The sequence below is a fragment of the Gossypium hirsutum genome, chromosome D12, assembly GCF_007990345.1.
Source record: "Gossypium hirsutum isolate 1008001.06 chromosome D12, Gossypium_hirsutum_v2.1, whole genome shotgun sequence".
Taxonomy (NCBI): Eukaryota; Viridiplantae; Streptophyta; class Magnoliopsida; order Malvales; family Malvaceae; genus Gossypium; species Gossypium hirsutum.
Genome location: NC_053448.1, coordinates 41,750,157 through 41,774,211, shown reverse-complemented (window position 1 = coordinate 41,774,211; position 24,055 = coordinate 41,750,157). Strand labels below are relative to the sequence as shown.

General features: G+C 33.6%; 1 protein-coding gene and 1 long non-coding RNA gene across 3 annotated transcripts; both read left to right on the top strand.

The window, feature by feature from the left end:
* The first annotated feature begins 13,840 nt into the window (after window positions 1-13,840).
* On the top strand, window positions 13,841-15,544 carry LOC107945889 (uncharacterized). The gene is made up of 3 exons (XR_001696767.2): window positions 13,841-14,254; window positions 14,365-15,287; window positions 15,376-15,544. It is a non-coding gene; the product is annotated as an uncharacterized lncRNA (long non-coding RNA).
* A 4,160-nt stretch (window positions 15,545-19,704) lies between these two features.
* Window positions 19,705-23,377, top strand: LOC107945890 (GRF1-interacting factor 3). Of its 2 annotated transcripts, none has more exons than XM_016880042.2 (5): window positions 19,705-19,936; window positions 20,037-20,165; window positions 21,484-21,560; window positions 22,462-22,549; window positions 22,626-23,377. In XM_016880042.2, exons 2-5 carry the CDS (start codon window positions 20,088-20,090, stop codon window positions 23,022-23,024), a joined length of 642 nt encoding a protein of 213 aa, XP_016735531.1. In that variant the 5' UTR covers window positions 19,705-19,936; window positions 20,037-20,087; the 3' UTR covers window positions 23,025-23,377. The 2 variants fall into 2 exon arrangements, with proteins under 2 accessions (XP_016735531.1, XP_040962671.1); XM_041106737.1 differs by having other exon boundaries at window positions 19,723-19,936; window positions 20,002-20,165.
* Window positions 23,378-24,055: the final 678 nt, after the last annotated feature.

The following is a 24,055-nucleotide window of genomic DNA, read 5'->3' as shown; positions in this document are numbered from 1 at the left end:
AATGATGAGGGCAAAATTAGAACTACATGAAGGATGGATAGGGTAGAAGAAAGAACACAAAGAGGGCAACCACCTATAGCTCCTAATGTACAACAAAGATAAATGACTCCCAATAGATATGACTATGATGGTTATTATGGCAATAATGAGGAAGAAAATGATCGCGCCTCTATTGTTAACGTGGGAATATATGGTCATGGGAATAGAGGTAGAAGAGCTAGAGATCGAATTGATGACAATTTTGGAAACATTAAGATGAAGATTCCATCTTTCCAAGGCAAAAATGATTCTGAAACGTATTTAGAGTGGGAGAAGAAGATTGAACTGGTGTTTGATTGCCACAACTATTCTAAGAGGAAAAAGGTAAAACTAGTTGCCATTGAAGTCACTAACTATGCTATTATTTGGTGAGATCAAATGATTTTGAGCAGGAGAAGAAATGGTGAAAGGCCTATTAAGACATGGGAGGAAATGAAAGCTGTCACGAGAAAAAGATTCGTTCCAGGTCACTATTAGAATGACTTATTTCAAAAACTGCAAGGCCTTACTCAAGGGTCTAAAATTGTTAAAAATTACCATAATGAGATGGAGATAGCTATGATTCGGGCTAACATAGAGGTGGATTCCACAAGGGTAGGACAAAGTTCTGATTCTTCTTTAACATGGAATTAGAATTGGAGCAAGAAGGATAGGAAACCTCAATCTAAGAACAAGTTTGAAGTTTCCAAAGACAATAAAAACGGAGACCCCAAAACAAAGGTAAAATTGAATTCTAGCCTTCTAGAAATAAAGATGTTAAATGCTTTAAATGTTTAGGAAGGGGCTGTTGAAAAAACAGGTTTGAAAAATGCAACAAAAAATGAGTTTAAGGAAAAATCAGAGTTTTAAATTTTTTTCCAAAACTAGAACTTGGTTGTGATATCTGAAGTAATACACTTAATTAAAATTGTACATTTTTATTCGTCCAGAATGAACGCTTCAACCGAGTAGTATTCTCTGCTATCATCAAGCTCACGTCTGCTTAGTGTGGGCTCGCTTCGAATCAGAAATTTCCACAAAATTAACAGTGGGGTAATTTCAAAATTTCTCTACACTTTTGGGTCAAGTTGTAAATAAAAAAAATATCTCTAGAAATCTTCTGAAATAATTTTTTCATAGAATTTTCTCTCTACAACTTCTCTTGAATTCAAGTGTGTGAAAAATAATAACCTCATTTATCGTTCAAATACATAGAAAATAGTTACATGTTTACTACAAAATGGACACATTTCACAACAATCTCCCACTTGCCCTAGTGCAGTAAATGTGTCATGTTTCGCATTCTCATATCCTCGACGTGTTTGTTAAAACTCTTAGTTACAAGAGTCTTAGCAAATGGATCCACAAGGTTATCTTTAAAAGCTACTTTCACTACATTTACTATTCATATGGCGAAACAGATATATGGACGTGTGTAAAGCATCGCATACATAAGGCTTCTAACTGTCGAAGCATATGGAACCTTTCTCATAGGCTCCCTTTCTTCTACTGTCTTAGAACAGTTATCCAAAGAAAGATGAAAACCATATATAGTTAACTGAGTGCTTGGCTTCGTGTCTATCATTGCAAATCGTTCTAGTACCTTATCAATGTATGAAGCTTGTGATAGAGCTATTGTTTTATTCTTTCAACCCCTAAAGATTCGAATTCCAAGAATATAACTAGCTTCACCCAAGTCCTTCATGTTAAACTATTGAGATAACCATAGTTTGATCGATGAAAATTATCCTACATTATTTCTAAAAAGTAGAATATCGTCGACATGCAAAATGAAGAAGACCATCTTTTTGTCTTTTATACGCTTATAAACACAAGGTTCATCAGCTTTTTGCTCAACCCAAAAATCTTGATCGTTCGATCAAATCTTTTATTCCATGAGTAGGATGCCTACTTAAGTCCATAATGGATCTTAGTAGTTTGCAAACTTTCTGCTCCTTTCTTTTGGTAATATAGACAGTGAGTTGAGCCATGTAAATGGTCTCACCAAGATAGTCATTTAAGAATGTTGTCTTCACATCTATTTTTCAGATCTCGTAATCGAGAGTAGTGACAACGGATAAGAGTATGCAGATAGACTTGAGCATGACTATTAGAGAGGTCTCATCGTAATCAATGTCTTCTTTCTGTGTATAACATTTCCTTACAAGTCTAGCTTTATGTGTTTCTACTTTCCCTTCCACATTTATCTTCTTCTTGTAGACCCACTTACACCTTATGGGTTTAATCCCAACCGATAAGCTTGCAAGTTTCCACACCGTATTGGATTCCATAAAATTCATCTCGGCATCCATGACTTGTTTCTAGAGCTTGGAATTTGTAACGACCCGGAAGTCCGTAATGTCTGAAAACATGATTTTAGTACCTCATTTTCTTAAACTGAAGTCATAAATAGTTTTATTAAATATCTAGGGAATTATTTTAGAAGTAAATTGAGTTTCAAATAAGTAATTTTATCGAATTAGTGATTAATTAAGGTACAAGGACTAAATTGTAAAAGTAGTAAAAGTTTAATTGTTAATGAATCTTTAAGTAAAACATGTACATGGAACTTAAGTGGAAATTAAACCATTATGAAAATAGTAATGGACGGTGGTGTTAAGTATAAAATGAAAAATGTGATAAAGTTTAATGTAAGTATAATGTGAGTGCAAGTTTTAATGCCTCTGATTTATCTCCTTTTGATGTAGGTGAAGATTTGAGAACAAATCCTTTTCAAGAGGAAATGAATGATGAGAATAAATGAGCAACACTTAAAGATCTATTGCAAGTTCCAAATAGATCAATTACAAGAGCAAAAGCTAGATGGTTCAAAGAAACACTTAATAAGCTAATCCAAAGGATATGGGCTAATTATGAAAAGAAAAAGTCAAAGATTGGACCAAATAAAAATCAAGGCTTATTTAATATTTTAAAAGCAAATTGAAATGGCTATTTAGCTTCCAAATTTGTGGCTTTTGTTCAGATCATCTATGGGACATATTTATCTCTTATTAAATTCATTTAGTTACTTTTAGACGCATTACATGGCTAGTTAAGTCAGATTCGTTGTATGGTTGGATTCATGCACATATTAATTTAGTGCTTTAAATATGATTTTTCCTATTATTAGAGAGTTGTTCCAAGTATAAATAGGGGGATATGAGTATGCAACAAATGATTTTGAACCTAATATATTTAGGGGGTGTTTTCTCTTTTGGTTCTTTAATGGACTTTCTAGAACTTATCAAGATCTTTCTTATGGTGTTCCAACCTATGTCTTATCACTCAAAACCGTTCTTTTCTTAAGTGTGGCGACTACTTTCTTTCTTATACCTTTGGTTCATATCTTTTTATAGTTAAAGGGTCAAGGTTATTTGATATTCTAGAATCTGATTTAGAAAGATCCAAGGCATCCTTAATCCAATCATTTAAGCAAAATATCATATCCACATGCCAATTTCTAACCATTTTAACAATACATATACATTATACAACAAACCACTTTTACTTTGTTACCTATGATAATTACTACATTTTAACCATTTGACCATTTGGTACCTTCTCATTACATTTAACCTAATATCATATATGCATATCAAACTCATTTCAACTTCAACAAGTTCAAAACATAGCATATATATTACCATTTAACCATGTCAATTAACCATTACTAATATAAATATAAACATGATCACTTAATATACAAAATTGACTCGAAACCTAGGTACATGCCATATATTAAAATGAAAAGGGACTATACAAACATTTCTGAGTCAAGGACTGCTAGTTAGATGTTGAATCATGTCACGGGACATCGAGATCCTCCTAAGCCTACTCACGGAATAAACAAATCGTACACTAAGTGGTAAATCTCAGTGATACTTTCATGATTCAAGTCATAAAATGAGCATACTCACTATAAGAATTCAATCAATATATGTTATAATTCAACCATATCAATTTATATGTTCAATACTTAAATATAATTCTCTTACACCATTTCAATTGATGATCAAACTAAACATTTTATGCTATACATTTTATCAACAAAGATGTAATAATTTCCATTTCATATATTCATGTATGCATCAATATGACATTCAATCTCATTTTCATCCAATAGTATTTAATCCTTCATTTGACGGTTCAGTTCTCTTTCTTGAGTCTATTGACTTATTCAAATTCAATTCATCCCTCAGAGCTTGTTATAACTGATTCGCATGATTTTTCACATGCTGTCATTTTCCACATTTCACATATATACAAGCATATTAATTCAATCACATATATCTCAATTATCATATAACCAAAATCATATTTTTATAACCCTATTAACCAGACACAGACTTTGAATGAATACACAAATCTATTACTCTATCATCTCGGGTTGCCCGACAACGATGACCATCAGAACATGTACATACTACCACCCCAGGTTGCCTGACAACTATGACTTTCACAATCTGATTATTCTATCATATTGAGTTGCCCGACAACAATGACTTTCATAATCTGATTATTTTGTCATCTCGGGTTGTCCGAGAATGACAACTATTGGCATATGTACAATCTACCACCCCAAGTTGCTTGGCAACGATGGTTTCAAATCATTATACCTAACCCTATGGCATGCCAACTATATTCAACCCTATCCGAACAGCTAATTGAGTAATCAATGTCCTGATTACATTATATAATCCAATTCATATATCATCATTCTCAATTCATCTTATCACCAATACATATATACATCCAATGCCACATAACATAAGTCATAGCGTTATCATCATCATTTTGTATCACAAACCATTTATCAAATATATCATACTTTTTTCTTCTATATTCAATTTAGTCCAATGTCCCGATATTTAATATCATTCAATGCAAATCAATTCATACGACAATCATAGGTTTACCTCGATAGCCAATCGTGCATTCAATATGTATATGCATATAAATATAATGATCTCGAATCATAAAAGTACAAACCGAATCCTTGCATCACTCGTAGATGACTATATTTTTTCCTTTCCCTCTCGATGGCCCTACGTCGCCTTTAGCTATATATGATAATTTAATAAATAAACGATATCAAATTTCATCCTATTCATATTCAAATACAAAGTCAAGCATATTTTATATTTTATTCAATTTAGTCTTTTTACTTAAGATATGCATATATTTCGATATTTAGCATCGAATCAAAATCTAATTTCACATTCTTTCATTAGGGACCCTATACTATCTATTCATAGCACAATTTCATAACATATTTTCAATTTATTCAATTTGGTCTCTAATGTTACAAATTTAATTAGCAAATTGTTTAGCTTTACTATTTAATCATTATCATGATTTAGGCTTAATTTGTATCAATTTCAAGCCTAATTCATCAATTTCTTAGTAATGACAACTTGCTAAAAACTTAACAATTAAAAACAAATGATACATGGGTTAGCTAGATCAAGCTCTCATGATCATAAATCTATAAAAAATCAAAGGAAAACGACTTAGGACTTACTTGAATTGATGGTTGAAAGTTAGCTAAAGGTTGAAGCTTTTCTTCTTTTGTTTTAATTGTGGATGGTGGAGAAACTAAAGAAGATGATGATATTTCTCATCTTTTTCCACTAAAGTTAATATTTATACCATAATTAACATTATTTAATCTTAATTAATTAACTTAATTATGGTTTAATTATAATAATTTAATTATTAATTAAACTAAATGGAAATTTCATCATCATCCACTAACTATAAGAAAATAATGGTTTAATCACCATTTTAGTCCTTTGCATAATTGCCATCTAGGTCCCCAAGCTATTTCTTAATTAAAACTCAATAACGATTGTACTTTTACAATTTAGTCCTAAGCTTTAATTAACTATTTTTTCGGCTAAATTATTTTACCGATCTTTATTGTATTTTTATATTAACTCCGTAAATATTCAAATTTTATATTTACGAAAATAAGGTTCCGAAATCTCATTTTTTGACACTATTAAAAATTGAATCGTTACAAATATGAGGTGATTGAAAAAAACATCTTACTAAGGTTAAACACAAGTGTCTTTCAAGCACTCTCTCTTTGAAAAATCCAAGAACAAATAAAACCGTTTGTTTAAGGGAATTGATTCACTCTACAAGGTTTTGGTTTAGAAAAATGTATTGCAATGTATGACGAACAAGAAACATGAAAAAGGAAGTAGAACAAGGAAGGAGCTAGAAATTATTTTTTGGACCGAAATTGAGTTATGTATTTTTATGAGAGTTATAATGTAATTTTATCATTGTATTAGCTTATATCTTTTGTAGCTTTTAAAAGGTTAAATTAAAATTTTATCATTTTTAGGACCCCAAATGTAATTCGATCATTTACTAATTTATAATTTTATAAAATATGAAAGGACGGATATAATATTTTCCCATTTTGTTCATTTAACTAACAAATAAGGACTAATATAAAGATTGTTATGATAACTTTTACCAAGCTTGAGTTTCTATAAATGAATATAAGTTGGGACCTAGCTAGGTCATGGTTGAACCCTTAGGCTCTACCAATGCAGTTGGGTTCTTTAATTCACATCATAAATGATTCACGTGTTTCCAAAAACTATTAAATACTTTACAGGTTTGTTTTTATTTTTAAGAATTTTGAATATTAACATAAATGGCACTTTTAAGTTTTTATGTTTTCTTCATGTTATTTTTAAATATATTGTCCCTTTTTTTTTAGTTTTAAAAAATTTGAAAGCATAATCATGAGTGAAGTGAATTTTTAACAAATTCCTATAATAAAATAAGATTAAATTTTATTTGAATCACATTATAATTTTCTTTTCTTTGAAAATATATAATAATAAAAAACACGCAACCGACGTAAGCAACCGTGGCACCGTGCAAAACAAAGGTTAAATTCTATTTCCAATCCCTATACTCATTCTATATTTAAAATTTGGATAAATTACATTAGCAGTCACTAGATTCAAGCCGATCAGGTTGATACAAAATTTTAGACCCATTTTTTAAGCTTGGACCTGACCTGAAAATGGACCTAAAATTTTTTTCATGCCTGACTCAAATTAAAAATGTTATCTGAGTCTGACCCGACCGGCTCATATCAATTTTTTATATGAGTTTTTTAAAATATAATATATCAAATACACTAAAAGTATTAAAATGAATGTTTTTCAACATATTGAAAATACATTTAAAAAAGTTTTTATACTTAAATAATACTAAGATAGTTACAACATAGCAAGCAAATGCCTCTAAAATAGTAGTAAAATTAATGATAAAATAAGAGTTATACAATATCCAAATAATAATAAAACAGTAGCAATATAATAACAAAATAGTAGCAAAATAGCAACAACAAATAACAAAAAAAAAAAGAAAGTATAAGTTGATTCGGGCTAGGTCGGGTAAAAAAATCCTACTCGAGATCCAGTCTGTTTAGAAAATAGACCATATTTTTTTATCCAAGCCCATTTTTCAGGTCTATATTTTGCCCAAATCCTTCCACTTTTCGAGTGGACCTTTGGGCTTGGGTGGGTGATACGAGCCAAAGAGGTGACACTCAAGGGGTTGTTTTTCCTAGTGGTTCAATCACTCAAAGCAAGGCACGACAATTAAAATCAAATATGAATGCTTTTGTCCAAGACTTTGTTGTTACAAATTTAATTCATCATGTTCGTGACGTTGAAAAATACGGGAATGCAATTCACTGGACCAATCTTGGAATAGTGCAAGCCCCTTAAATTGGTGGATTAATCTTTTATGTATCTTATTATTATTATTATTATTTACTTAATTCTCATTGGTTGGGACACATCACTTATGAGTTAAGTAATTTTATTGGTTAGGTTATTATTTATTTTCTTAGATAAATTTTAAAGAGTTTTATTAGGGTTCAATTACTCTTGTATTTTGCCTATAAATAGGCTTGCTTTCTACACATTGGGGGGAGGTCGAATAAAAAGAGAGTATTTGTTTTCTTCCAAATTTGTGTGAGGTAAATTTTTTAGAGTAGAGTGATTCTTCTCTTGCTATTTAGTTTGGAGTTTGTTACTTTCGAGGGTATTTCGGAGTTACAAATATTCAAATTTTTTTCCCGTTCATCGGTGTTTCTAGAGGTTCTTCTTCTAGGGGTTTTGTAGGGAGCCGCTCAGTCATTGACATTTTTTGTTACAAGTTAACCAAGGGTTCCATAGGGCAAATCTATCTTTTTTTTCTTTATTATTATTATTTGACTAATTTTATTTATTCTCGTTTTATTTCTAATTTGTGTTTCTCTTGTGTCTAGATTCGGGTTTCTGCATCAGTTGGTATCAGAGCAAAGAGATGAAAAAGTTGCAAACTCAATTCGAACATCGCATGACCCAGATGTTACAAGAGCAAAGGGAGTATCTTGATACAAAACTTACAACTCAAGAGAGATACATTGCCGATAATTACAAGAAGTTGAACGAAGCCTTTATAAGCCGATCAAATTCGCGAGATCAAACTTTTAAACGAATGGAGAACCATGTTTTTGATGATGACTTTGAGTCTGAGTATGTACCTAGAGAAAGGTTGGAACGAAACAATGACACCCCCAAACCAAAATTTCCTTCTTTCTCAGGGAAGAATGACCCTGATGCTTACCTTGATTGGGAGGAAAAGATGGAAGCAGTCTTTGCTTGTTACAATTACTCTGATGAGAAAAAGGTAACATACGTTGTCGCTGAGTTCATTGATTATGCACTAACATGGTGGAATCAATTATGTAAAAGCAAGATTCTTTATAGAGAGCAACCTGTTACCACTTGGGTTGAAATGAAGCGCATCTTACAAAAACGGTTTGTTCCACCATACTATTATCGAGAACTCTATCAAAAACTCCAACATCTTGTTCAATGAGATAGATCTGTGGATGACTACTACAAAGAGATGGAGACTATTCAGATTAGAGTTAATCTTGTTGAAGAGGCTGAGGTGACTATGGCTAGATTCCTTGTCGGCCTAAAGCCTGAGATTGCAAATCGAGTTGAGTTACAACACTACATGGATGTTGAAGAGATGCTTCAAACCGCACTCACCATTGAAAAGCAATTACGAAAGAAAGGGACAACGAGGGGTGCTAGTTCAGTTTTTAATCCTGTTTGAAGAGGAAATTGGCAAAAACAAGATGATAGATTGTAGAATGGGAAAGATGCACGGTTCAAGCCAAATGAGCCTAGAACTTACTCCAAAGATAGAAGTATGCCTAATTCATTTAAAGGTTCTACTTCTACTAATCGAGCTCCATCTTCTTCTTCTACTTCTCCTAGTACCATTAAGCAGCCAAAAGATATTATCTGCTTCAAATGCCAAGGAAGGGGTCACTATGCTCGAGAATGCCCTAATAAAAAGTCATTGGTGATTCGAGAAGATGGCGAGGTTAATTTTGGGTCTGATAACGAAGATGAGATGCCTCCTTTGGAAGATGCTGATGATGTGCATACTCATGATGAGTATGAAGAATACTTGGAGTATGGTGAGAAAGCACTTATTGCTCGAAGGGCTTTAAATGTCCAGTTTAAAGAGGAAGGGCGCGAACAAAGAGATAACATTTTCCACATGAGATGTTTGATTGGTGGACAACCTAGTTCATTGATCATCGATAGCGGAAGTTGCACCAATGTGGTGAGTTCTTCCCTTGTTGAAAAACTTGGCCTACCTTGTGTGAAGCATCCAAAGCCATACCGCTTGCAATGGCTGAATGATAGTGGGGAGGTAAAAGTATCTAAACAATGCTTAGTTTCATTTTCTATTGGTAGATATTCTGATAAAGTTTTGTATGATGTTGTTCCAATGCAAGCTGGGCACATATTACTTGGACGGCCATGGCAGTTTGATCGACTAGTAAATCATGATGGTTTCCTTAACCAATATACCTTTGTGTTCCTTGGAAAGAAGTTTACTTTGGCTCCACTTCCTCCTCAAGAAGTCTACAATGATCAACTCAAACTTGCTAGTGAGATGGGTAAGGAAGTGAGGTAAAATCATTGAAAAAGGCAGAGAGTAAAGAGACCCTTAGTGTTAAAAGCCAACTTAAAGGCCCAACATTGGTGAGTGATTGCACACACAAGTCACGAGATGAGAGAGTGAGTTTATTCGCTAGGTTTCGATATATCAAATTCGATATTTACACAAAACAAAAATTTGTAATTATTAGGTTTAGGGAAAACTTTGTTTTGACTAACCCTAATACACATTTTCCTAGTTGTTTTGTTGATCTTTTGTAGGATTTTGAAGATGTATTTCCTTCTGAAATGCCTAAGGGATTACCTCTTTTACGAGGGATTGAACATCAAATTAACTTTGTGTCTAGTTTGAGTATTCCGAATAGACCAGTCTATCGAAGCAATCCTGAAGAAACTAAGGAGTTGCAAAGGCAAGTTGAAGATCTCTTAGAGAAATGGTTGATTCGTGAGACTCTAAGCCCTTGTGCGGTCCCTGTACTTCTCGTCCCAAAAAAAGATGGTTCTTGGAGAATGTGTGTTGATTGTCGCGCTGTCAACAAGATTACGGTAAAGTATCGATATCCAATTCCTCGATTAGATGATATGTTGGATGAGCTTAATGATGCATGCATTTTCTCTAAAATTGACTTAAAAAGTGGTTACCATCAAATAAGAATGAAACAAGGTGATGAATGGAAAATTGCTTTTAAGACTAAGTATGGCCTGTATGAGTGGTTAGTCATGCCATTTTGCTTAACTAATGCTCCTAGCATATTCATGAGATTAATGAACCACATACTTAGACCTTTTTTAGGAAAATTTGTAGTTCTGTATTTTGATGACATACTGATTTATAGCAAAACTTTGAATGATCATGTTGGGCATGTTAAATTAGTATTATATGTGTTAAGGCATGAATGACTCTTTGCTAATCTTGGAAAATGCACCTTTTGTATGGATAAGCTTGTTTTTTTGGGTTTTGTGATAAGTTCTATAGGAATCCATGTGGATGAGGAGAAGGTAAAGGCAATTAAAGAATGGCCTATCCCTAAAACTGTTTTTGAGGTAAGGTCTTTCCTTGGGTTAGCCGGTTTCTACCGCAGGTTTGTTCGTAACTTTTCCACAATTGCTTCACCTTTGACTGCACTTATTAAAAAGGATGTATATTTTTATTGGACAGATAAGTAAGAATTAGCATTAAATGAACTTAAAGGTAAATTGTGTAATGCTCATATTCTTATTTTACCTAATTTTGAAGACCTTTGAGATTGAATGTGATGCTTTTGGTGTAGGTATAGGTGTCGTCCTCATGCAAGATAGTAAACCACTAGCCTACTTTAGTGAGAAACTTGGTGGAGCACATTTGAACTATTCGACCTATGATAAAGAGTTGTATGCCTTGGTAATGGCATTAGAAGTTTGGCAACATTACCTTTTACCAAAGGAGTTTGTGATTCACACTGACCATGAATCCCTTAAGCACTTAAAGGGACAAGGTAAGTTGAACAAGCAACATGCGAGGTGGGTTGAATTCATTGAATCTTTTCCTTATGTTATAAGGTATAAGAAAGGTAAAGATAATATTGTGGCTGATGCTCTATCAAGGAGGTACACTTTACTTAGTACTTTGCATACTAAGTTATTAGGTTTTGAGTATCTCAAATATTTATATGCCACTGATTCTGATTTTGCAAGCATTTATGACACATGTGAACATGGTGTATTTCACAAATTTTATAAGCATGATGGCTATCTTTTTCGAAATAATAGACTATGTTTACCAAAGTGTTCAATGCGAGAATTATTGGTTCGAGAGGCTCATAGTGGTGGTCTTATGGGTCATTTTGGAGTCACTAAGACTTAAGATGTTTTACATGAGCATTTTTATTGGCCTAACATGCGAAAACTTGTTGAGAAAATTTGCTCTACTTGCATTACTTGTAAACAAGCTAAATCCACTGTGATGCCTCATGGTCTATATACTCCTCTTCCTGTTCATAGTTCACCTTGGACTAACATTTCAATGGATTTTGTAATAGGTTTACCAAGGACAAAGCGTGGACGAGATAGCATCTTTGTGGTTGTGGATCGATTTTTTAAAATGGCTCATTTCATTCCATGCTATAAGACTGATGATGCAACCCATGTTGCCGATCTATTTTTCCGTGAAGTTGTGAGATTACATGGAATCCCAAGGACTATCGTTTTCGATAGAGATGCAAAATTTCTTAGTCACTTTTGGAAGGTGTTATGGGGTAAGTTAGGTACTAAACTACTTTACTCTACTACATGCCACCCTCAAACTGATGGTCAAACCGAGGTGGTAAATCAAGTTTTGGGATCTTTGCTTAGAGCCATAATAGGTAAGAATGTTAAATCTTGGGAAGAATGGATACCCTATGTTGAGTTTACTTATAATCGTTCTGTTCATTCTTCCACAAGTTTTACTCCTTTTGAGATTGTATATGACTTTAATCCACTTACTGTTTTAGATTTGCTTCCTTTACCTTTGAATGAGATTACTAATTTAGATGGTGAAAGGAAAGCTGATTTAGTGAAAGAGATCCATGAGAAGGCTCGTAAAGCCATTGAGAAAAAGAATGAGTCCAATGCACATCGAGCTAATAAAGGGCGAAAGCAAATCTTGTTTGAACCTGGAGATTGGGTATGGGTGCATATGAGGAAGGAACGATTTCCTTCTAAGAGAAAAAATAAACTTGATGCACGAGGAGATGGACCATTCCAAGTACTCGAGAAAATAAATGACAATGCTTATCGCATTGATCTTCCTGGTGAGTATAGTGTTAGTGCTACTTTCAATGTTTTTGATCTTTCTCCTTTTGAATTTGATGTAGGTTCAGATACGAGGACGAATCTTCTTGAAGAGGGGGAGGATGATACGAGCCAAGGAGGTGACACTCAAGGGGTTGTTTTTCCTAGTGGTCCAATCACTCGAAGTAAGGCACGACAATTAAAATCAAAGATGAATGCTTTTGTCCAAGACTTTGTTGCTACAAATTTAATTCATCATGTTCGTGACGTTGAAAAATACGGGAATGCAATTCACTGGACCAATCTTAGAATAGTGCAAGCCCCTTAAATTGGTGGATTAATCTTTTATGTATATTATTATTATTTACTTAATTCTCATTGGTTGGGACACATCACTTATGAGTTAAGTAATTTTATTGGTTAGGTTATTATTTATTTATTTTCTTAGATAAATTTTAAAGAGTTTTATTAGGGTTCAATTACTCTTGTATTTTGCCTATAAATAGGCTTGCTTTCTACACATTGGGGGGAGGTCGAATAAAAATAGAGTATTTGTTTTCTTCCAAATTTGTGTGAGGCAAATTTTTGAGAGTAGAGTGATTCTTCTCTTGCTATTTAGTTTGGAGTTTGTTACTTTCGAGGGTATTTCGGAGTTACAAATATTCAAATTTCTTTCCCGTTCATCGGTGTTTCTAGAGGTTCTTCTTCTAGGGGTTCCGTAAGGAGCCGCTCAGTCATTGGCGTTTTTGGTTACAAGTTAACCAAGGGTTCCATAGGGCAAATCTATCTTTTCTTTATTATTATTATTATTATTATTATTATTTGACTAATTTTATTTATTCTTGTTTTATTTCTAATTTGTGTTTCTCTTGTGTCTAGATTCGGGTTTCCGCATTAGTGGGTGGCTTAATTCATGATCAGGTTTAGTAGTCACTCAACTATGCTTTTTTTTGTCACTCAACTATTTCATTTTATCTTTTTTTGGTCAGCCAACTATATTAATTTTTTGTTATTTTTATTTTTTGGTTAAAATAGACTGATATTATTAACACGCGGCTCAAGACAAAACAGTAGTTGAAATGCCAGCAAAACAGTAACATGAAACGACAATAGAAAAGGAAAACAGCTGGCAAGCAACCAAAACAATCAAAGCCTAGAAACTACTAACTCCAAAAGAGCAGAAAAAAAGCCAATAACCAGCTTTTCTTCAAAAACCCAATATCAGCCAATACTCTCCTCACCATCTGAAACCTGAAACGAGTATAATGAGAGAACAAATACTTTGAACGAACCCCCTCCATTTTCAAAGAAAAAACAAAATTACCTTAGATCCACTGGTTCCAAACCAAACAGTCCTTCAATGCCGCCATCATCACAGATTCAGGCACTCCATTAACCCAACCCCCTCAAATCTTTCTTCTCCGGCCTTCCAGTGCTAGTGTGTGAGCCACTTCATTAACCAATCGAGGCACAACAAGGTAAGACACCTCATCAAAAAGCATACCCAAAGTATAAATATGATGTGTAATCGGTCTGAGCACTGATTTATCTTTCTCCTTCTTCTGAACATTTTTTATAACTGTCAAAGAATCGCCTTCCACAACCAGTCGTTGAAAGCACAACATACTCGCGAAGATTAAAGCCCTTTCACAAGCCCTTGCTTCTGCCACAAACGCGTTAGCAACATCTTTAAAAAGATAAGTTTCTTCCCCTACGATTTCACTTGTAAAATCTCTGGCTAGAACTGCTGTTACAACGAGCCCCTTTTCTTTTAGAAAAGACGCATCAAAATTTAACTTGATAATTCCATGGTCTGGGGGTCTCCAGATTTCCTTAACCATAGATCTAGGAAAAGGACAGAAATACATGTGATTTAGACAAATATCTTGCTTATATCCCCAAATAAACCCCAACACCACCTATAGCGAAAATTTAACCCCTTCATGAACCAGTTTATTTCTATGAAACCAAAGACTCCACATAAATATTGCAATGATTCGTTTTTGTTGGTCATCTGCTGCAGAAAGTGTTCTAACAAAGCGAAGCTTATGACACATCGATTCTTCAAAGGACGAAATCTTTACTTGCAGCGAAGCCCACACCCACTACAGAACACCACAAGACCACAACAGGTGATCAAAATCCTCCAGCTCTGCCTTACACAGTGGACAAGATACTTTCACACGCAAAGTCCTACGCGCCAAATTATCAAAGTGAGGCACCAGATTTTTCACCAGTCTCCAAATATGTATTTTAATTTTCCCCAGAATGTTTAACGACCATAAGACTCTGTAAAAATCTTTGTAATCCTCATCAATAGAGGACATGTATATAGTGTCCTGTAAATATTTTGTATTTAGGACCCGATACCCACTCTTAACAGTGTATTCCCCAGAACCTTTATGTTTCCAAACCAACCTATCCTCCAGACCACTTTCAGATATGGGAATAGAAAAAATTCGATCAGCTGTACTCTCATCAACTAAGTTATGAACCAGCTCCCTATTCCTGGTACTAGTCTCTGTCGTAATTAATTGATTAACAGTAGTCAAAAAGGGCCTAATCACCTGAACTAGAATTCTATTATTCTCTCTTTCAGGTAACCAGGGATCGTTTCAGATGTTAATGCGATCACCCTTCCCAACCCGCCACAAAACCCTTCCCCAATCACCTCACGAGCACTGCAAATACTTCTCTAGGTAAGTGAGGGGTAAGGTCTAATTTTCACTGATAGAATAACAGAATAAAGATAATAACGGGCTTTTAAGACTCTGGCTAACAAACAATGAGGCTGATCCAAAATACGCCAAACATGTTTTGCTAATATGGCCTTATTAAACAAGAACAATTTTTTAAAACCTAACCCCCCAAAACACTTTGGTTTGCATAACATTTCCAAACTACTCTAGTGAACACCCTTCAAAGACTTATTGTTTGTCCACCAAAATCTATTCATAATGCCTTCAAGCTTATGGCACAGTGATTTTGGCAGAAGAAAACATTGCATAGCATAAAGTGGTGTTGCTTGTAAAACTGATTTAATAAATACCTCCTTCCCCCATAGATAGGTAGCGCAAACTCCATCCTTCGACACGTTTCCTGAATCGATCCACAAAGTTAGCAAAAGCCCATATTTTCCTCCAGCCTACTATCATAGGCAAACCTAGGTATTTTTCCGGGTTCGAAGCTTTCCGAACTCCTAACAAATTGACAATATCCCCCTTGACACTAGAGGCTACATTCGCACCAAAGTAAATAAGAGACTTGTCAAAATTCACCCACTGTCCTAATACCATCTCATATTCTCGAATTATGTCACGAACCACTTCTGCCCCATTACACGAAGCATCACCAAAAATGATGTAATCATCTACAAAAAACAAATGACTGATAGACAATCGCTCCTTACCAATAGGTGCACCCACCATCCAACCCTTCTGTTTAGCTTCCTGAATAAGCGTAGAATAACCTTCAGCACAAATCAAAAATAGGTAAGGGCTGAGAGGATCTCCTTGTCGTAACCCTATTGAAGGAGAAAACCATTCACTGGTAGCTCCATTAAGGCTAACAGAGTAGGAAACAGAACAAACACATCTCATGACGAGTACGATCCAATCAGCATGAAAACCTAGATGCTTCATCATTCCTGCCAAAAAATCCCATTCAACTCGATAATAAGCTTTACTCATATCAAGCTTAAGCACGAAATTCCCCTTCTTACCTCTTTTCTTCATTTTGAGAGAATGAAGGACCTCATAAGCAATCAACACATTGTTCGAAATAAGTCTTCCTAGGATAAAAGCTCCTTGAGCTTCATTAATACAATTACCCAAAATATCACTCATACGAATAACCAAGACTTTCGCCACAATTTTGTAAATGACATTACAATGGCTTATGGGTCTGAACTGGGCCATATTTTTTGGTTTATCCACTTTGAGGATCAAAATAATTCGCGTTTTATTAATATTCCCTATTTCAGATTGACCATTCAGAATAGGTAAACAATAACGGGAAACCTCTATCCCAATAATATGCCAGTACCTTTGGAAAAAATTACGGGAAACCCATCAACACTGGGGGCTTTCAAAGGAGTCATCGACTGAACTGCATTGGTTATATCCTCCTCAGTGAACTGTTTTAGCAAATTATCATTCATGCTATCAGTAATCCTATTCTCTACTAACCCAAATAAATGCTAATCAAATCCCATATCTAATGCTGAGAAGAGTTTTCCAAAATAATCTGATGCTATCTTTATAAACTCAACAGTCGAAGTAGTTCGTCTACCATTCTCGTCTCTAACTCAGATATTCTACCACGAAGGTGGCATTGCACCGCAATCTTATGAAAATAACTGGTATTTTGATCGCTATTCTTCAACCAATTGACTCAGGCTCGTTGCTCCCAAAATAATTCTTCTTTGTCAGCTTCCAAATTAAGTCCTAATTGAACGTCCATAATGCCCGCTAGGGTATCATCAGAAAGTTCCTGATTATAAAGATTGTTTAGCCTTTCTTCTAGCTCCACACGATTCCTTTTCTCCTCTCTACCCCTGGAGTTGCTCTACGGTTGCATCTGGTGGCCCATTCTCTCAGGCTTGCTCAGTACACAATCAGGATTATCCTCCCACCATCTTCTAACCATCTTCTCAAATGAACTTTCCAAACACCATTTGGCCTCAAACTGAAAGGTCTTTACTTGACTACTCTGATCATTCCATCTCGCTCCTATGGTATCTAGAAGAATAGAGCAATGGTTATTTTTATTTTTACATTAGCTAAATGGTGACCATAGAAAACAAATTTATAGATGTGAAAATTTATAATTTTTTAAAGTTTATTAAATAATATTAATTTAAACCCTAAAATCAAACATTTTTTAGATGAGTTGGAAGTAGAGTCTGTGTGGGTTTAAGGATTAGTGGATAAATATAATTAGAAGTGATGTTTGCTATTGTTAAAGGTTTCTTTTACTTGTTATATATTTATATTGATCATCATGCCACCAAATTTTTATTTTAAAAAAGTTCTCTAATTTTATTTAACAAAAATCTTTTAATGATATATCATTTATCAATTATATTTTAATTATTTAATCGAAAAAATAAGTTTGAGTTTTTTAGAGGTTATCTTCAATTGGATTAGATTCTTAATTAAATCAAAATTTGATTTGAATAAAGATTTTAGAGTGATTAAGGTTATATTTGTTTGTTTTCTAGAATATGATTTATGGAAAATGACTTGCTTTCCTGGAAAAGTTAATATTTTTTGGTATTTGGATGGATCTGTTTAAAATATTTTTTGTTGTTTAATAGATTTCTTTAAAATATTTCATAAAAGTTATTTTTAATGAAACAAACATACATTTGAGGTTTTCTTATCTTTTCATTGTTTAATTGAGTTTATTTTACATCTATAAATTTATAATTTACACTGTTTTTGCATATATTAAAAAATATTTTGTTAAATTCAAGTTCATTACAACGTCATTTTTTAGTTACATGACTATCAAGTGAGTATTTTTTATTTAAAAATATGACATCAACAAAATTGATAAAAAAAATTTTACAATGTCAACAATTGTACTTGATTTTCAAGTCTAAAAAGTAGAGGGATTAAATTCTTGAAAATAAAAGTATAGAGACTAAATTGCAAATTTGTAAATAGTACATAGACTTATGACATATTTTAACCTTTATACTACAAAATATTTATTATTAAAATATTAATATTGAATATTTGCAATAATATGTAAAAATATTATTTTTAAAATTTATTATTAAAATAAAATTGAAATATTAAATAATTTATTAAAATAATAAATTATTAATATAATTTATTATATGACTAAATATATATAAATAATTAAATATGTATGTTTAATAATATTGAAAAATATAATATTTTATATTAATATATTAATATTTTTAAAAATAAAAATAAAAATTATTATTAATATAATAATATTAAGCTTGATTTAAGATAATTTTTATATAAAAATAAAATTACCTATAGAGAAACTCTTTTCTAGAAAATAACTTATCTTTTTCAAAAGAGTAAGTCATTTTAGAGGAAAAATAACTTTTTCTTTATTTTTTTGAAAAAAGAAATACAAGCCAAAATTACATAAAATGATACTGAGGGTAAGAGAACCCCTAATCCTGTGAGATTCGATGAAAGCCAAAGTTTCCTTCGGGGGAGAATAAAAAACATATAAATCTTCCTTATTAACCAACGTCAACTTCGTTAAGTAGTCCGCAACTTGATTTTTTTCTCTAGGAATATAATGCAAACTCCACTGATTTTCTTGTGCCAAGATGCATTGTATTCGCCTGATCAATGCAGAATTCGTAAAACTGGAGGAGCTTCCTTGTATGGCTTTCACTACTTTCAAGCTGTCCGTTTGGATTATCACATTGTCATGGCCTCCACGCTGAGTGAGCTTAAGACCCTCTAGGATTCTCCAAAGTTCTGAATAGAAAATGGAGCATTTCACTAGAAATTTGTTATAACTAAAAACCCAATCACCAGATTCATCACGCACTATTCCTCCTGCAGCTGCATTTCCAGATTGTAGAGAGACAAAACCATCTGGATTTAACAAGAAATATTTCTCACTTGTGGGTACTCCAAGAGTAAACTCAAATTGACTATCTCGAATAGTATTGACATCAGAAGAAAATTGTTAGCCCAGCTAATCGACACTTTAACAATTTCTTCCGGACTTCAAGTTTTCCTTTGAAAAATGACTTATTTTACGTTAATTTATAAGTAATTTTCTGTTGACCAATTTTTTTTTGAAACAAGCATAAGAAAATACAGAAAATATTTTTTATAAAACCATTTACATATAAACAAACACACCCTAAATTGTAAATCAAACTACAAAAAATAAATTTTAATAATTTATTTAATTAAATCGTTGAAATTGATTCCATCCTCGACGGACATACAACACAACAAAACATCGACCAAATCTAGCATCTTTTCTTCGATTTTATCCCATTTCGCCCTTGGTTTAGGTTATATATATATATATGCCTTGTCTTAAATTCCTGAATCATCGTTGTTATTAAGTAAAAACTCTATTCCAAGAATTAAATTAAATTTTAAAAAGAAAGGAACAAGAATTCCTTCATACTCATCAGCTCAAACAAGGTAAAAATATTACATGCCCTTAATTTATTTCCAATTTTTTTAATATTTAGCTATATTTGATTTAGGGTTTTCTTTTTTTCGTTTTTTGGGTTTTTTCCAGGGGGATTAGGTTTAGGGTTTCTTTTGGAGTAAGGTAAAAGCTCACACAAAGATGCCGCAGCCACCGCAAATGATTCCTGTGATGCCTTCATATCCACCTACTAATATCACTACTGAACAGATTCAGAAGGTATATATATATATATTTATGTTTATGTTTTTTTCCCTTTTATTGTCCTTGTATTGTGTTTAATACTAGTATGATATAGTTATGGGGTTGTTGAGGAAGGTGATTCTCACCTCTAACTTCTAATTTTTTTTGGGTAATCTTAAGTTATGTATGAGATAGAAGAAGCCCTTTTTTACTTGTTCTGAAAGAAAAACAAATGAAGCCCTTTTCTTAAGTTATGTTTTTGAACATATCTTTTATGAGATAGAAGTGTTGTTGTTGTGCTTTCTGTGAATTGATTGCGCTTTTAATGGTAGTTATTTGAGATATAACGGCGGTTTGGTATTCGTTTTTAGAAGGAATTGAAGTTATTGGTAATGCATGGCAATATGGTTATCCCTTTTGTTAGAGGCGATGTTGTTGATTATATTGGGGCTTTTGTCTGTCATTTTGTATCTTCTGTGGAGAGCTAGAAACTTGGACTATCTTGAATGGTGAGATGCATATGGCGCGTGAAATGTTTATGCTTGATGTCGAGGGAGAATGAACGGTATTATTACCCTTGTTGTTTTCATTCTCAGTGTTTTATCTATAGATTCTTTTTGGTTCCTATTTATAGTTTCTGTCGTTTATGGCATGTGTAAATTTCTTGAAAGTTTCCTAATGTCTTTTAGATTCAATCTATGATATCCACCTTGACCTTCGATTTCTTTTCTTTTGGAGTTTCAAGGCTTAAATTGTCAGACTAAAATAATCTCTATGTTAATTTTTGAGTTAAACATTATTTTCTCTTCTACATAATTACACTGAACGAGATTATTTATTTATTTATTTTCCATTTTGGTGAAAAACTGGTGATTTGCTGCCATTACTTTACTGGGTACCACCATGGAACTTTTATATTTTTTCCTAGAAAGTTGATATAACTTCTAATTCTTTAATGCAATGAAATATCTTTTTTGAATCTAATGATCTGAAAACAAAAACCGATAGATCTGCTCAAAGGCATCCTTGAAATCCGACTATCCTGTTTATCCAGAACTTCCTATTTATGGGGCTATTCTTTCTTCGGTTAGGTCCTTCTTGGAGTCCAAGATTGAGAAAACTTGAGAAGAATTTAAGAAGTGGATAAACTCGATAAAAACCCTAGATATTGTAATTTATAGCATTACTGTTTCTTTTGTTTTTTATTCTATGCAATGTGTACTGTAATGATCTCATCCTCTATAGCTATTTGTTGTCCATATTCACAATATCTGTCACTTAATGCTGAAGTATGGAGTATAGGATAAATATAATAGTCATTAAGTTCTTGTGTTCTGATTTTCATTCTTAACAGTACCTTGATGAGAATAAGAAGTTGATTTTGGCAATTTTGGACAATCAGAATCTTGGAAAACTCGCTGAATGCGCCCAGTAAGTAATTTATAGATTTCTGTTTTTTTTCCTTTTATCTACCTTAGTGGCATTTGCAGCATCTTTAAGTTAATGTTTCAGGTTTATAATATATGTTTGCTTTAAGTTGGAAGTGGCTTGTCGAAAGTGCTAGATGCCATAGGATGTCAGAACTGTTGCCAAACATTTGTTTCTCTAACAGCTGTTTCTACTTTTATATTGCTGTTCATGTAGCTCAAACTGAAGTTTTTATTGTTACTGTCAATTAGTTGTAAATTGTTCATCCTAGATAACTGTAAGATGTTGTTTAGTAGAAAGTGGGACTAGAACTGAGATGTTTCTAGATCCAAAGTGAGATAAGTCTTCCGTGGATATGTTTTGAGGCTTGTAATGCATTTACGGAAGGTAAAATCCTTATTCCAAACCCAATTTGGTGCTTGTTGCCATCTATCTTACTTGCTTCAGGAGTATTTATAGCTAATGATCGCTATATTATTTATCATCCTGGTAACATTAGCTTTTGTTTTCTGCGTAATTTGCTATCAAGGATTCATGATAGGAACCAAGTTTATTGCATCAGTATGTTCACTGTTTGGCAATCATTAGCCTATGCTACAGTGTCAGATAATGCTGTGGGTTTTCCCTTGCCTGGTTTCTGCCTCTCTCCCCTTGTCCATATAGCGAATGATCTTAGCGGGTTTTCAACCAAGACGGTACCAGGAAGCCAGACAATAGGTTATCAAATTGATGCAATAGAAACTTTTAAATGTTTTGTTGCAGTTTAATTTTATACCATAGAATTACTCCTATTGGTCGGTTTTTCTTCCTATACATGTTTGGTTTGGCACATTCACACGTGCACACATACTTACATGTGCAATATTTAGGCAGTGTACATACATATAAGATTTCAATGATGTAGGTATCAAGCTCAGCTGCAAAAGAATTTGATGTATTTAGCTGCAATTGCGGATGCTCAACCTCAATCGGCTCCGACAATGTCGCCTCAGGTGAGTGTTAAGATAACTTGCTTCTTCTAATCTATCTGCTGTTAAACTGTTTCGTCACACGTTTATCATCATGCAGATGGCACCGCATCCAGCAATGCAACCCGGAGGATATTTTATGCAACACCCTCAAGCTGCAGCAATGTCACAGCAACCTGGCATGTACCCTCAAAAGGTGCCATTGCAATTCAATAGTCCACATCAAATGCAGGACCCTCAGCACCTCCTATATCAGCAGCATCAACAAGCAATGCAAGGTCAAATGGGAATCAGGCCTGGAGGACCCAATAATAGCATGCATCCCATGCATTCAGAGGCTAGTCTTGGAGGCGGCAGCAGTGGTGGTCCCCCTCAACCTTCAGGCCCAAGTGACGGACGTGCTGGAAACAAGCAAGAGGGCTCCGAAGCTGGTGGTAATGGGCAGGGCAGCACAACTGGTGGGCATGGTGGCGGTGATGGAGCGGATGAGGCAAAGTGACTGTCTTAGCCAGTCATTTTGTTTGGATACCATGTGGCTGTTGATAGTAGGTTTCTCTTACAATAGGATCTGTATTCCCCTGGTGATCTTCTCATAGACTGTTGTAAAATGAAAATTCTTCTTATTGCTCTTTAATGTAGCAGCTTAGGTAGTTTAACTCTTGTTAAGAGGTTGTTGGCATGCCAATGAATTAAAGAAACAGGCTGTTAAGACGAGGATGATTTTGTTGTAAAAGGAGGTACAAAAACATGTGGTTACTACCTGCGGAGCTGTCATTTTGTAATAACCTAAAAAAATTGCAGCTTGTAATCTGAATTGTGATCCAGTCGAAGGTTCATTGGTTTTTCCCGGTATTGCTTGTGTAAATTCCTGTGTAAATCGGCAGCATGCAGAAGAGAAACGCCATGGAGGGCGAGAGTTGTCTGCTCAATATTTTGAGACTTTTAGGACCCTTCTTACTTCGATGCCTCCCCTCTCTCCTTTCTCTTGTACTTGGGAGTGAGGTGTTCGTTCTATGAATCTAACTGTCCCCTCTTTACACTTACTTCATTCGTGGAAAAACAAATATTCAATTAGGCCTCAAAATGATGATACAGTATCATTGTCAGTGAACTAAATTTGTCAGGAAATGTATTGAAGATGGAACTCACAGACTTAGTCAACTCATTAGTTAACTAGGCTACTAATAAGTAAAAGGAATGAATATGCAATAAACAAAGTAATAGAACACGGAAATACCCTATTCAATCCCAATTTACTATGTTACTCTTTCAATTAATAATAATTAATACATCCAATCTAATCCCTTGTTAATGATTTAGATTAAGTGTCGTAAATAGCTTCATAATTTATCAATCTCGTGTGTGGTTTTCAATTACCCATTTTCTACCTTCTACAAATCAAAAAATTAAACCGCATTGTTATTCTAGATCAAGTTTTACTCCTACTTTGATTACTAACCCATTAACTTATAGTTGGCAACCAAAGCATTAAACAAAATTAAGAGATTTAATACGAAATAATCTTCAACT